At 40.3% G+C, this 14,922-nt stretch overlaps 1 protein-coding gene across 1 annotated transcript in view; it reads left to right on the top strand.

Annotated features, from left to right (window-relative positions):
• VGLL4 (vestigial like family member 4) overlaps window positions 1-14,922 on the top strand; it is a 157,451-nt gene that overhangs the window by 11,394 nt on the left and 131,135 nt on the right. Inside the window, exon 2 of the mRNA XM_036266930.1 lies at window positions 1,992-2,068. Within this exon, the coding sequence (XP_036122823.1) occupies window positions 2,005-2,068 (64 nt within the window). The 5' untranslated portion in view covers window positions 1,992-2,004. The remainder of the gene's footprint in view (window positions 1-1,991; window positions 2,069-14,922) is intronic.

The following is a 14,922-nucleotide window of genomic DNA, read 5'->3' as shown; positions in this document are numbered from 1 at the left end:
TATTTTCCTGCTCGGAGTTCAGTGGCTTCTTTTTGCATGCAAAATCAAGCCCAAATCCTGTCAAGGCTCTCAGTCCTTCCACGACAATGGTTCCATCCTCGTCTCTTCCTATTCCCATTTTATTTTTCTAGCCTCTTTGGACAACTTACTCTTAAATGAGTTCTGCTTATGTTCTTCCTTTCTGGAGTGGTGCTATAGTTGCTCCTCAGAGGCTCAGCTCAGGTTGTTTCTCCGCAAGCCCTTGCGAGTTTATCTGTATTTCTCTGGGACTTAGTCTATAGCACTGTTTGACACTGAGCACATTTTGCCTTAATTCATGATTTCCCTAAGTATTCCCTAAGAGATGTTTCAGGTTAAAAGAATGGCCAATGAGGTCTGAGATATTTAGAGGACATGGACCTGCCATCTCTGCTACCTTTGCCCCCTGTGTAAGGCATAGCAAGCAGCATATCAAAAGCACAGGAAGGAAAATAAGCGGCTTAACTTGGTTTATTCCAGTGTTTCCGACACTTATTTATCATAGAAAACTTTTTTTCCCTTATAAAATATGAACATCCAGTGCAAAACACTGGAAAAATACTGGTAGGCATGTCTCTGTACTGATGGAAAGCTCTTTGAAGGCACCCACTGGGCTGTGTTCATTTTTTCTGCCTTAGCACTTAGTAGACATTTAATGTTTACTGAATGAAATCACATTGCAAGATTAGGAATTGATATTTCTTTGGAAGCTTGAAGAATGAATATTAGAAAGAAAAGCTGGTTGGCTACATTTTATAACTGCACATACATCGTAGGTAGGTATTCATTAAATGTTGAAGAATGTTGACTAAACGCTAAGCATCTTAAAGGAGGGGTATAGGTAAGGTAATTTTTCTTAGCTGTTGAACTAATAAGGTGTGTCTGTTTTCCCAGTGACTGAGTGTGCGCGCATGAGTGCTTGTGTTTAAACCCAGAGAAGGTAAACTGGGCAAGAGTAGCCTGGTTTTCTAGGTTTTTCACCGTCTTTAAATCTTTTGCTTTGATATGTGTGCTGTAATTTAAGAAAACAAATTAAAAATAAAATTCCAGGCTTAATTAAAAATAAAATTCCAGGCTTATTTAAAAATATGGTGCTAGATAAACTGGTGATAGGTAATAGTAGGATAGTACATGACAAAACATATTTTAAAATAAAGGTTCCTGCTTAACATACCATTCGACTCACTGTTAGACTCCACACACAATTTGCAATGGGTACATTGCGTACATTAAGCTATGCGGTCATGCAGTTTCTCAGCTAAAGGCATAAACACAGAATGGTTCAATCTTAGTAATTTTTTTATTTTTAGTCACCATGTACTTTTTTTGTAATTAAAAAATATTTTTTATCTTTATTGTTGAAAGTATTACAGATGTTTCCCCTCTTGACCCCCTCCTCCCTGCTCCCAACCCCCAATCTTAGTAATTTTTGTTAAAACTAATAAACCAGCAACCACTACCACCACAACAAAAATCTCAGACTGGTGGTAATGCTATGTTCATAGAGCTGCCTTTGTTCTGAAAACTGTTTTTTACTGGGTATGTCTGTACAGGCATGTTATTATGCACACACATAAACATTTATAAGCACAAATAACATGGGCATGAATATTCACAATATCCCTTCTCTTCTAGTTCTGACATGAGCTGCTTCCTGGAATCGGCAAGGTGCAGCTTAGTGGACTGAATGGAATTGAGTCCTTTTCTCTGTGTGCCTCTAAACCTAGACCATTCATTTTCTTCCCAGGATGGGAAGAATTTCATTTTCAGAAGAGTGATTTGCATTTCTTTTTAATTTAATTTTTTCCATCACCATTTATTCCCTCTATGCCCTCTTCCACCCCTAAGCCCCCACAGTGATTCGCATTTTGTGGGGGAATTATTCCAATTGTTAATGACCATAATTCTAAAAGTGTCTTTCTTTTCTAAATCTGTTTAAATTATATTCTTTATTTCTTTTGCTTACCTTTTAGGCTCCAACCAGGAATGGAGACGCCATTGGATGTTTTGTCAAGAGCAGCATCTCTGGTGCATGCTGATGATGAAAAACGTAAGTGAGGCGTCTGTTGTGTGTACTTTTTACTATGTCCCCTAGACTCCTGCACTGTCATAAAATTACGTGTTTCTCTACACGGCTTTGTGGCTATATGCTGTTAATTTTGGTTGTTTTCCTTAGAGATAACAGCTTGGTATTTTTAATTTTATTTTCAAGTGCCAGAACATGTAAGTTTTTCTAAATGTTATCTTTGGACGCTAGCACTTAAGCAGTTCACTCCAGGAAGTCCTTCCTTTCCCAGCCTCCTCCAGTGGGGCTGGAGTGGAGGGGTTACTCTTTACGTGGCTAGAAGTTCAGACAAATGTGTGTTGGTTGATAGACAGATTGGCCATCAGAGAACTAGAGATGGGAAAAAATCCTCCAAGATCATTCCTGTCATTGGAAGTGTGAAGCACATATTATAATGAAAAACAGTTGTGAAAATTCCTTATGCATAGCTGAGAGAGAGCAAATATTTGGGGGGAAAAGATTCATTAACGTGGTGGGGGAGGAGCAAAAGGAGAATGAACATTGACATTGGAAGATTATTTCAAAATGTGTTAAAGTGATTTTTTCCACTCATCCTAAGATATATTTATTTTTAAATGTTCTGTTCAAAGTTAAAATTGCTTGCTGCACAATATTTGCAAGAATAATTTTTATGTGTGAACAAGCTTGAGTATTCTTTTCCTATGCATTCAGATACTAATAAAATAATATATAAGGTTGAGCATTTATACATTATCAGTTTTGGAAGATGAGCTACTTTCCAGTTTAGTTGTTAATGAGTGGGCAGCTGGAAGTACATGTCCTTAAAAATGTAAGGTTTGCCTTTTTACCAGGTGTTAACACTTTTATTTTTAAGCCTCAGTTTCCTCATTAATAACATGAAATAATACCTACTTGCAAAGTATTTGTAGGATTAAATGGGCTATTGTGTTGATAGTGCTTACCTTAGCTCTCAGCTCCTAAGGAGTGGGGACTGCCTTACCCTCTTCTGTCTTGGTACCTTGTTGGCTCTCTGATAGCACTGATTCTATTACTAGTCTCACTATATTATCAGTGTGTCTGCATCTTCCCCACATCCCCCACCACCACTCAAGATTATCTTCAGACTAGTGATTGGATGAGATAACCATTAAGGTTTTTTCCCCCTAACCTTTTATGTAATTTACCTTTAGTTAGTTTTTGAATGTTGGGAGGCTACAACTACCCAATGGTGAGGTATAATTATTCCCTCCTAAGGAAACTGAAGCTGTGGGATGTTAAGTGTCATTTCCAAGCACACTGAGCTAGGGAGAGGCAGCTCAGGTTGTAGGCTTTTATCTAAACAACAAAAAACTCCTTTATGCCTCTAAGACTGCAATAACTGTTATGGATTTGAGTCACTAGTTACAAACTTTGTAAAACATTACTATAGTTAATTTAGAAGTTTTAATGTAAGATCGTATTTTGAATTTCTGTTTTATAATGCCCATGTTTAGTTAGGATCATTAAAAGAAAATGCTGTTTGTACAAGTGAAAAATAGAAGGAATGACCTCAGGGCAGCCCTTTGTACCTGAGTGTAGAGAGTAAGTTTCTTCTCTTTTTCTGCTACCCTCTCAGATGCTCTCCTGGAGCCCAGCCTCAGGATTACTCTGTTCAGGTTGGAGGCCTGTGTAGTTTCCAGTTCAATGAACAACGATTGAATGCTTATGTGTAGGGGGCATATATGGATGGACACGGGCAGTCCCTGCCTTCATAGACTGTATGAACTTACTGTGTGTAGACTCTTACAGCTGTAAAATGTGTGGAAGGGGAGACTGGGTATGCTTGGTGACGTAGATGCAGGACCTCCTTAGAGCCCCCCGTTTTGGGGAGCTGTTTCCATAGAAACAGAATGGTGCTGCCAAAGGAGAGAGGAATTCTTACTTTCCTCCTGTAGTGAACACAGCCATTAGTGTTTTGTAGAGTAAGGATATATAATCGGCTCTGTGTATCTACGGGATTTTTTCTCCCTTGTCATTATTTTCTAAACAATGCAACTATAACAACTATTTACATAGCATTAAGTAATCTAGAGCTAATTTAAAGTATATGGGAGGATGTGCGGAGGTCACTTGCAAATATACTACATTTTACTTAAGAGACTTGAAACATCCTCAAAGTTTGGTATCCATGGGAATCCTGAAACCAATCCCCTGAGGGACAACTATATACATATATTAGGCTAGAATGACTCTAGAGTAGACTTTATTCTGGAATATTCTTCTTTGGACTCCAGTGATTCCAATTGGTTCAGGAATGGGCTGGCATAATACTGGAACCTCTTTGTAATGGTTTCAACTTTTTGGGATCTTTTTTTTTTACATCTAAAAAAGAAGAAAAATGTCCAAAGATGTCTATACTCATTATTATTAACATGTAGGCAACATTTTTGAGAAACTTTTAAAATTTTGACTGTGGGGCCGTGTGTATCACTCATAAGAGTGCAGAGCTCAAGAACCAGGCATTCATTGTATTTCTGTTACCTAGTAATGTAAGTATGTGAAAACGCATGTAATTTATAGGTAACGTTGAGTGTTAAATTCAGTCTTTCAGGTACATTTCTTAAGACCTATTTGGGCTTGTTCAGCCCGATTCAGCTTTCTCTGCCATAGATTAAGTCTATTTTAGCTTTTGTTATAAATTGCTCTTACACTTAACATTCTTCTCAACACTTGAAAAAAGTCTTGTGTATGTAATCTGATTTGGGTGTCTGATTCCAAACAGAAAAATGTTCTGTTTGAGATCAGTTTTCCAACTCATGTAGGTGACCTAAATGACTCTTTTCTTTTGCTCTTGGAGAATAGAAAACTTAGGCATTTTTGAAGATGTTATTGTTTTAGCATTTTGAAGAGAACAGTACCTCGTAGGACTTGAGTATATAATACCTGATAGCCTTAAGGCTTCATTATGTTTACTAGTGGAGAATAAAAGAAATATCTCAATAGTACACTGTAGAGCTAAAGTCAATAGTGAAATGGTGGTTTTGTAGTAACATAATAGTCACTTATCTGGATGGCCTAGAAGGAATAAATTTACTTAAAATAATCATTCCACTGCTCATGAGACATTGATTTAATCAGCATCCAGGGTAATCCTGGAAGGTACTTAATGAAAATACAGTGTGAGATTGCCAATTTTCCTTGTGCTTGAGGAATCTCTCCTTGCAGTGACCATTAATGCTGGACGACCCCTGCCTTTTTTCCAACTCTGTTTTTTTTTAAATTTATTTTATTTTATTTTTGTTATAGATGTTTCTCCTTTTTTACCCCATTGACACCCTCCTCCCCATCACCCCCACCCTGTCCCTGGCTTTGTTGTCCATGTCCATCGGTTATGTGTACATGCATATAAGTTCTGTGGTTTATCTCTTCCCTCCCCCCACCACCCACTCTTCTGAGGGTTGTCAGTCTGTACCCTACTTCCACATCTCTGGGACTACCTTGTTCCTCAGACTGTTATGATCATTATATTCCACAAATAAGTGAGATCATGTGGTATTTGTTCTTTTCTGCTTGGCTTGTTTCGCTTAGGATAATACATTCTAGGTCCCTCCATGTTGTCTCAAAGGATAAGACATCTTTCTTACAGCTGCATAGTACTCCATTGTGTATATGTACCACTACTTTTTTTTTTTTTCTTTTTTATCCTCACCCAAGGACATTTTTTGAATGTTTTGTTCAGATAGAGTGGGAGGGAGGAAGGGAGAGAGAGAGACAGACAGACAGACAGACAGATAGACATCGACGTGAAAGGGACACATCGAGTGGTTGCCACCCACACGACCCAACCAGGGCTGGGGACAAACTGCAGCCGAGGTACGTGCCCTTAGCGGGAACCGAACCCGGGCCTCTCTGGACCGCAGGTCGATGCTCTAACCGCTGAGCCAAACCCGCCAGGGCTGTACCACAACTTTTTTATCCATTTATCTACTGATGGACACTTGGGCTGTTTCCAGATCTTAGCTATTGTAAATAGTGCTGCTATGAACATGGGGGTACATATCTTCTTTCTGATTGGTGTTTCAGGCTTCTTAGGGTATATTCCTAGAAGTGGGATCACTAGGTCAAATGGCAATTCAATTTTTAATTTTTTGAGGTAACACCATAGTGTTTTCCATAGTGGCTGCACTAGTCTGCATTCCCACCAGCAGTGTACTAGAGTCCCCTTTTCTCCACACTCTCGCCAACACTTGTTTGATGATTTGTTGATGGCGGCCATTCTGACAGCTGTGAGGTGATACCTCATTGTTGTTCCAACTCTGTTTTTTAGTAGTCAAAGTTGGACAAAATTTGAGGACAGGACACTTATGCTCTGAAGGTGCATCTTTAACATCCTTCATTTTATTGTGTTGTTTAAAAACTGCGTTATTTTTGGTACAAAATTTGTTCTTGTATCGTCTTCAGTTCCCACTAAGGGCACGTACCTCTGTTTCAGTTTATTCCCTGCCCTGGTTGGGTCGTGTGGGTGGCAACCACTTGATGTGTCCCTTTCATGTCGATGTTTCTCTCTCTCTCTCTCTTCCTCCCACTCTATCTGAACAAAATATCGAAAAATGTCCTCAGGTGAGGATAAAAGAAATGTTGCCTATATATTAATAATGATTATTATAGACATCTTTGGACTTTTTTCTTCTTTTTGAGGAATTTCGTGGAAGGGGTAGTATTTTTGATCTGGTCTAATGAGTATGCATACTGTCAGAAAAAGCTGGATGAAGTTGGTGTGAGTGATGTAGAGGCAACAGGAAGAGAAGGGAGCTCTTGCGGGTGGGTGGTGCAGTGGCGTCTGCTAGAAATTTGCTCACTCCTCATTTGGTGAAGATGTTTGAAAGCTGACTGACTGAAGCATGACTTACCATATTCCTTCTGAGTAAAGCATTCCTAGGAGTGCAGGCTTTTATTATCATGGAGACTGATGCACAGGTGTGTGGCATATTTTCATGTCCTAGCCAATTAATTGTAGCGTGATGACCAGTTGCACTCACATACTGTTTCCTCAGCTTGATTTCTTTCCTCCAAGGTCACGATGACTTTATCAGCCTTTGCATCAGTAGAGTAAATCAGTTGCTGTGTGCCTGGGTTATAGTGATTTAGCCAGCACTTTCCTTTGAGCTAGGCCTGATTTTTTTTTTCTCTTTCATTCTCTCTTTTCCTCTTTACTCTCTTGCTTTTCCTCTTGGCATCTGATGTAGTGGCTTATAAACATTTTTGACCATGGCACAGAGTAAAAAAGCATTTACATTGTGACCCTTGTACTCAGATGGTGACATAACTGATATAAAAGCTTCATGAAACAATGCTTACCCTTGACTTTGCACAGTGTAGTTTGACTTACCTGTTTTATTCTTGCATTCTACTTTATTTAAATAAAACTTGGGTCATGACTCATTAAATTGATTTTGGGATCCAATAATGATTTGGGACCTGCAGTTGAAAAAATATGATTTGGCTTATATCTCCTTTGTTGGTTAAACTTATTTCTGGCTCCTCCCTTTGTGTACTGGAAAGATTTGACTAACACGTGGGCCAGTGAGCCAGATTATTAGACACGATGGAATTATGGGTGACTGGACGGGAATGATGTCATTATATTGTTCTCTTTCAAGAGCACTAGTGGACTTGGCACAGCAATTGTAAGCATGCATGCCTGCTCCGTTAGAGTCAGTTCCTCTCTGCCTAAGCCTATATTGTTCCTGATTTCTAGAGTAAGTGCTCCAGAAAATGCTCACTTCCCTTTGGTTGAACCAGTTTAGCTCCCTCTTGTTCCCTAAGGAGTGCTCCTAGCTGCCCCCATGGCTCCATCAAAACTGCTATTAGACGCCAATTGAGAGGATACCAGTAGGATCCTTTGTAGACGAAATTTTTTTTTTTAAGTTCTCACTCGAGGATATTTTTCCATTTATTTTCAGACAGAGTTGGAGGGAGGGAGGGAGGGAGGGAGAGAGAAAGAAAGAGAAACATCGATGTGAGAGATACATAGATTGGTTGCCTCCTGCACTACCCCAACCAGACGGGGACCCAACAGGGCACGTGCCCTTGACTGGAATCGAACCCACGACTCTTTGGTCCACAGGCTGTTGCTCTAACCACTGAACCAAACTGGCCAGGGCCTTGAATAGACTAATTTGATGGCTTTGGTCACTGCATTTGTGGTTTTTATCCTTTATATCCTAAATAGCTGAGCGAAGGGTACCATGCAGTTCTACCACAATAGCTGCCCACCGGAGCAGCGATTCTCAAAGAGAGGAGGAATGGGTGTTTGTAAGTATTCTAACAATGCCTTCCCAGGTGATTCTGATGCTGTGTCCCTTTCCCAGATTAGAGCCACTGGTTTAATAGTATTCCTAGAGTTCTGGATCTGTATTTTTAAGAAGGAGGGGCTAGCCCAGCTGGTGTGGCTCAGTGGTTGAGCATCGACCCATGCACCAAGAGGTTGCTGGTTGGATTCTCTGTCAGGGCACATGCCCAGGTTGTGGGCCTAATCCCCAGTGGGGGCATGCAGGAGGCGGCCAATTGATGTTCTCTCTCATTGATGTTTCTATCTCTCCCTCTCCCTTCCTCTCTCTCTAAAATTAATAAAGAAAAATTATTTTTTTTAAAAAAAGGAGGGGCTAGATCCTTCTATGAGGTGCTGTAATCTTTGGCTATCATATATCCTTTAATCTGATTTACCAGCTGTTTATATCTCATTTCCTTTATTATATTCTCTCTCTCTCTACACACACAGCAAGTCCTCAAATAATTTTGTTTTGTTCAACATCATTTTGTTATAATGTAGATGAGATGCTTAGGAACTTAACTCTTGTTTATATCAATTAACCTGTGTAAAATTGGTTTTGTCATACGTTGTTTCACTTAAAGTTGTAGAGCCTATTGATGATGTTAAGTGAGGATTTACTGTACACACACACGTGTGTGTATGTTATTTTTCCTGAAACATTTGAGAGTAAATAGGAGATGTGCCTCTTTATTCCTAAATACTTAAATATGTATTTCCTACAAATGAGAATATTCTCTTTCATAACCACAATATGGTTATCTTCATTAAAATGTTACTTATATATAGAAGGATAAAACTGAGCATAAAATCTTTATGCTTATAATTCTTTTAACAACTTCATAACCAGAATATGAATTTATAATTTAAGTTTTTTAAATAGTTTTTCTTTATTGCTTTTAGAGAGGGAGGAAGAGAAAGGGAGAGAGAGACAGAAACATCGATGAGCGAGAACATCGAGTGGCTGCTTCTTAAATGCCCCTGACTGGGGATTGGGCCCACAACCTGGGCATGTCCCCTGACTGGGAATCGAACCGGCGACCTCTTGGTGCATGGGTCAACCAGTAAGCCACACCAGCCAGGCTGAATTTATAATTTAATAGAGCCAATAAAAGCCATGATACAATAGATGACAATCTGCACAACTACACCCTATTCCATTAGTGTATATAGTACCTGTTGCCACCGGGCCATGATTGATTCTTTAATGTCATCATACCTGTACTGCCAGGTGTCCTTTGACACAATTTCCCCACCACTTTTGTCTTGTGAACTCTTATATTGTACAGATTATGGTGACATAAGCTGGTTTTCTCTTAGTGTAGATGCCTCAATTTCATGTTGGGATTGTTTCTGTCCTTTTCTCATTAGACCAGAAGAAAAATGCAAACACAGTCACCGAGACCATGTGCCAATGCTTGGTTATATACTAGGTCTGTGATTCAGAATACACTTATGACAGATTATAAAAAAGATTCTGATAGAAATAACAGCACAAAGTAAAAATTCCTCACAGATCCCTGAGTATTTATTTGTCTGTGAGTCTCAGTTTAAGGATTACCTATTATCTCATTTAGTTCTCACAGTGGTCCTATTCAGTAGGTATTGTCATTAGTTCCCTTTTATAGATAAGGAAACTAAGGCTTGCAGAGCTTAAATAATTTGCTTAAGGATACCATGACTCTGAAGTCTGTGCTCTTCATTTCTCTAATGTATGCCTTTTCAGATAGAGGGCATTGAAGGCTTGACTTGATTTAAAATGCAAACAAAAGAAAATAAAACTGTATATACTACTTCTACTAATAAGTCAGCAAAGAGGTTTTCATTTGGAAAAGGTTTCCCAGTCAGTGAAATAGCATTTCAAAGCATTAAGTAGCTATCTATAACCAGCCAAATGTTTAGGATGGGCAGTATTCCACATTCAGGAACTGCCATGACTCTGCCTCCCACTGATGTTGATGGTTCACACACACTGCCATAGACTTTCTCTTTAAATTGAGCTTTTGTTTCCAGTAAGTACCTCAGTTAAGGAGAGGATCTTGGCTCTGATGACGGGCTGCTCCACAAAGTAATGGATCCCTCATTGCCAAAGTATTCAAGTAGAGACAGGATGACCACTGTCTAAAGGCATTGTAGAGGGAATTAGGTGGGTGGCTGGATTTGATGACCTAAGATTTTGTGAATCTATGTTAGACTCTTGATGTGTTCAAGGCAAGGATCCTGTTCCATATTGCTTTTATTCCAAGCATGTACCATTTGGCACATATGATCAGCATTTAATAAGTATCTGTTGAACCCTGGCTGGTTTGGCTCAGTGGTTAGAGCATTGGCCCCGAGGACTGAAGGGTCATGGGTTCGACTGTGGTCAAGGGCATATACCTGGGTTCCAGTTTCTATCCCTGGCCCTGGTCAGGGTTGTGCGAGAGGCAACCAATCGATGTGTCTCTCTCACATTGATGTTTCTCTCACTTGCTCCCTTCCTCCCTCCCTCCTACTCTCTAAAAATCAATGGAAAAATGTCCTCTAGTGAGGATTAACCAAAAAAAAAAAAAAAAAAATCTGTTGGTAATAAGGTAACCACTAGAGTATAAGACTCATCTCTAAGGAATAATTTATTTAGCACTAGCAAAAATGACTCAGTATAATTATCACTATTACTACTAATAATGTACAAATTTGAAGGGATGCTGTATTCCATTTGATAATTCTTCATAGTTTGCAAAACATTTATCTGGTGATTATAACAAAAATCTTTGCAGTAGGCTGAGTGAAAATTATCAGAAAAAATTAAACTTGGCCCTGGCTAGTTTGATTCAGTGGTAAGAGTTTTGGCCTGTGGTCTGAAGGGTCTTGGGTTCAGTTCTGGTCAAGGGCATGTACTTGGGTTGCAGATTCAATCTCCGGCCCTGATAGGGGTCTTGTTGGAGGCAGCCAGTCCTATGTGTCTCTCACATCGATGTTTCTCTCTCGCTCCCTCCCTCCACTCTATCTAGAAATCAATGGAGAAATATCCTTGGGTGAATATTAACAAAAAAAATGAAGCTTGAAGAAGTTGAACGCCTGCCCTGGCTGGTTTGGCTCAGCGGTTAGAGCGTCAGCCTGCGGTCCAGAGAGGCCCAGGTTTGGTTCTTGCTAAGGGCGTGTACCTCACGGTTGCAGTTTGTCACCGGCCCTGATTGGTCGTGCGGGTGGCAGCCACTTGATGTGTCCCTTTCACTTCGATGTTTCTCTCTCTCTCTTACTCTCTCCCCCTCCCACTCTATCTGAACAAAAAATGGAAAAATGTCCTCAGGTGAGGATAAAAAAAAAAAAAAAAAAAAAAAGAAGTTGAATGCCTAATTCAAGGTTAAAATGTTAAAAATAAAAAATAAAAGTTTGCAGTTACCCCCACCTCCAGTGCCCTCATGTACAATCTTATGCTATGCTCAGTCCTTCAAGGTAGAAAATCAGAAGGTCTTGGGGAGTTACCTTCTCTGACTCCATGTTTCCAGGCCTCCTTTTGATTTTCAAAATAAGGACTGAATGTACTGCCTTTCTAAAGGTTGGAGTCACTGATAATATGTTTTCATTTATTTCCCTCTGTGAACAATGACGTTGAAAATAATCTCTCAGTAGTTGATTTTTCTTTCTTCCTATTTTTGGGTTAATCCTCACCCAAGGATATTTTTTTCCATTGATAGTTTTTGAGAGAGTGGGAGGGAAGAAGGGAGGTGGGGGGGGAGAGAGAAACATCGATGTGAGAGAGACACAGCTAATGGTTGCTTCCTGCACGTGCCGATCAGGACTGGAATCGAACCTGCAATTCAGGTACCTGTCCTTACTGGAAAGCAAACCTGCAAACCTTTGGTGCATGGGCCAACACTCTAAACACTGAGCAACACGGGCCAAGAAGTCTATTTTCCTTTAAAAAAGCTTCATAAAACAAAACATCAGGTGGTGGGATCGTATTATATGCTTATTTAAGACACTCTATAAGTGTGGTCTGCTGCTTTAATTAAAGTTTGCATCTCAGGGTAGGCACCTGGCATTTAATAAGAAGGTTACCCTCCAGAGACAGCCACTATACAAATGTCTGTGCTATTTTTATAGTTTTATATCAGATCAAATTAGCATAATAAATGTTAGCAATGGATCTCCACTGGTGAAAACAATAGCTTGTTAATTAGCATAATGGATGTTGAAAATAGATTCTTCCACCAAATAGCTCTTTAGACACTTTAGTATTATTTATTATGTTTTCTTTTTAACCCTCACCCAAGGATAGTCTGTTTATCTTCAGATAGAGTGGGAGGAAGGGAGAGAGAGAGAGAGAGGGAAAGAAACAGGGAGAGAGAGAGAGAAGCATCAACGTGAGAGGGACACATCAACTGGTTGTCTCCTACATGACCCTGACCAAGGCCAGGACGAACCACAACCAGCAACTGAAGTATGTGCTCCTGACCGGAATCTAACCAGCAACTCTTTGGTCTGAGGGTCCATGCCCTAACCACTGAGAAAACCGCCCGGGGCTTATTATGCTTCCTTTTAAGGAATATTACTCCATCTTTCGAAATGCATGCTTTCCTTTAATACACATAAAATGTTATGAGATATTTTAATGTTCTTTGCAATTCAGTTTAAATATCAGAATCGAGAATCCTTGGATGAAGTACTTCCTTGTTTTCATTTGATGCATATCTTTGTGGATGGCCTTTTGCCTTCCAGCATGTTACTCTCTATTCTCTCTTCTCCTCTGTACCTTAAGAATCACTGCCCTGCCCTGGCCGGTTTGGCTCAGCGGTTAGAGCGTCGGCCTGCGGTCCCGAGAGACCCGGGTTCGGTTCCCGCTAAGGGCACGTACTTCAGTTGCAGTTTGTCCCCGGCCCTGGTTGGTCGTGCGGGTGGCAGCCACTCGATGTGTCCCTTCACGTCGATGTTTCTCTCACTCTCTCTCTCTTCCTCTCTCTCCCTCCCACTCTATCTGTACAAAAAAAAATGGAAAAATATCCTCGGGTGAGGATAAAAAAAAAAGAATCACTACCCTAATCAGTCCAGATAGCTCCCATACTAGCAAACATTCTTTTTTTTTTTAATGTTTTATTTTTTAAAAATATGTTTTTATTGATTTTTTTTTAGAGAGAGAGGAAGGGAGAGAGCGAAACATATGTGAGAGAGAAACATCAATTGGCTGCCTCCTGCTCACCCCCCACTGGGGACCAAACTCACAACCTTGGCACATGACCTAATGGGGAATCGAACCAGGACTTCTCAGTCCCTGGGATGACGTTCAGTCCACTGAGCTACACTGGCTGGGCTTTAATGTTTTTTTGTTGTTTTTGTTAATTCTCACCTGAGTATATTTAGAGAGAAGCATCTATGTGAGAGAGAGAGACATCGATTGGCTGCCTCCCACACAACCCTGACCAGGGCCACGACCTGCAACTCAGGTACATGCCCTTGACCGGGAATTGAACCTGAGACCCTTTGGTCCACGAGCAGATGCTCTAACCACTGAGCAAAACCGGCCAGGGCACCAGCAACCGTTCTTTTTTGAATATGTCTTCTAAACTCATGTGAAGTTGCTGTCCACCCACCTGGCTCATCAGTGTCCCTCCTGTAAGGTGGTACTTTCAGACCTAAACAATGATTTTTTTATGTAATCAAATTTAGTATCATGTACCTAGGACCACGACCAACTTTGATTTTGTCGAAGAGTTCACGGGAGTGAAGGGGTAGGGCAGACTGGTGACAAGTGCATGAAGCACCAAGTGTAGGACTGTGGAGAGCAGTGGGAACTCTGGAGAACAGAAGGCCTCTACCACTTTACAAGGGGTAGCCACCACCTGGCCCTGGCCACTGTTGTGTCAGAGCTGGTTCATGAGAGCTGACACTGTGGGTCTCTTCCCAACGCTGGACTTCATGTTGGGAGCTTGAAATCAGTTATTGTGGGCATATTTATAACATGGCAAAAGCTACAGATCAGGGTTTTTTTGTTTTTTTTTCTCCTGACAGAGCCAGTTGTTACCATCTACAGGTGTGCCTCGCTTTCTTGCTCATCTCTAGTGTACTTCACAGATGTTGCATCTTTTACAAATTGAACGCAAGGCCCTCCACCAGCTAAAAGATAAATTGCCTTATTGAACGCGCAGTATCTTCAAAGCAAATCTGTACCCTGTCACTGGTCCAGCTGACTGCTTTTACATGGGAATGTGGAGCTGGACTTGTTAAATACTCTGTTCAAACAAATTGCAACCTGGAATTCATGTAAAATGTCTACATTTTCAAATTTTCATGTGAGCCAAGCAGTTCCCTTACCAAGACCGGAGATATAAGTATTATCTAAGAGTGCGTGCTTCCTGGTATAGTCTCAATACTTCTATTAATGCAAACTTGTAATAAAACAAAAAAGAAAACAGATTTTTTTAACAGCAGCCTACATCAGCTTCTTTCCCCTCCCCCACTATAGCTGTGAATTACAGCAATTCTTTTTATTTATTTATTTAATTGATTTTAGAGAGAGACAGGAAGGGAGAAGGGGAGAGAGATAGAAACATCGATGAGAGAGAACATCAATTGGCTGCCTCCTGCA

This window comes from Molossus molossus, unplaced genomic scaffold (assembly GCF_014108415.1).
Source record: "Molossus molossus isolate mMolMol1 unplaced genomic scaffold, mMolMol1.p scaffold_m16_p_18, whole genome shotgun sequence".
NCBI lineage: Eukaryota > Metazoa > Chordata > Mammalia > Chiroptera > Molossidae > Molossus > Molossus molossus.
This window is presented reverse-complemented; position numbering and strand designations above follow the sequence as displayed.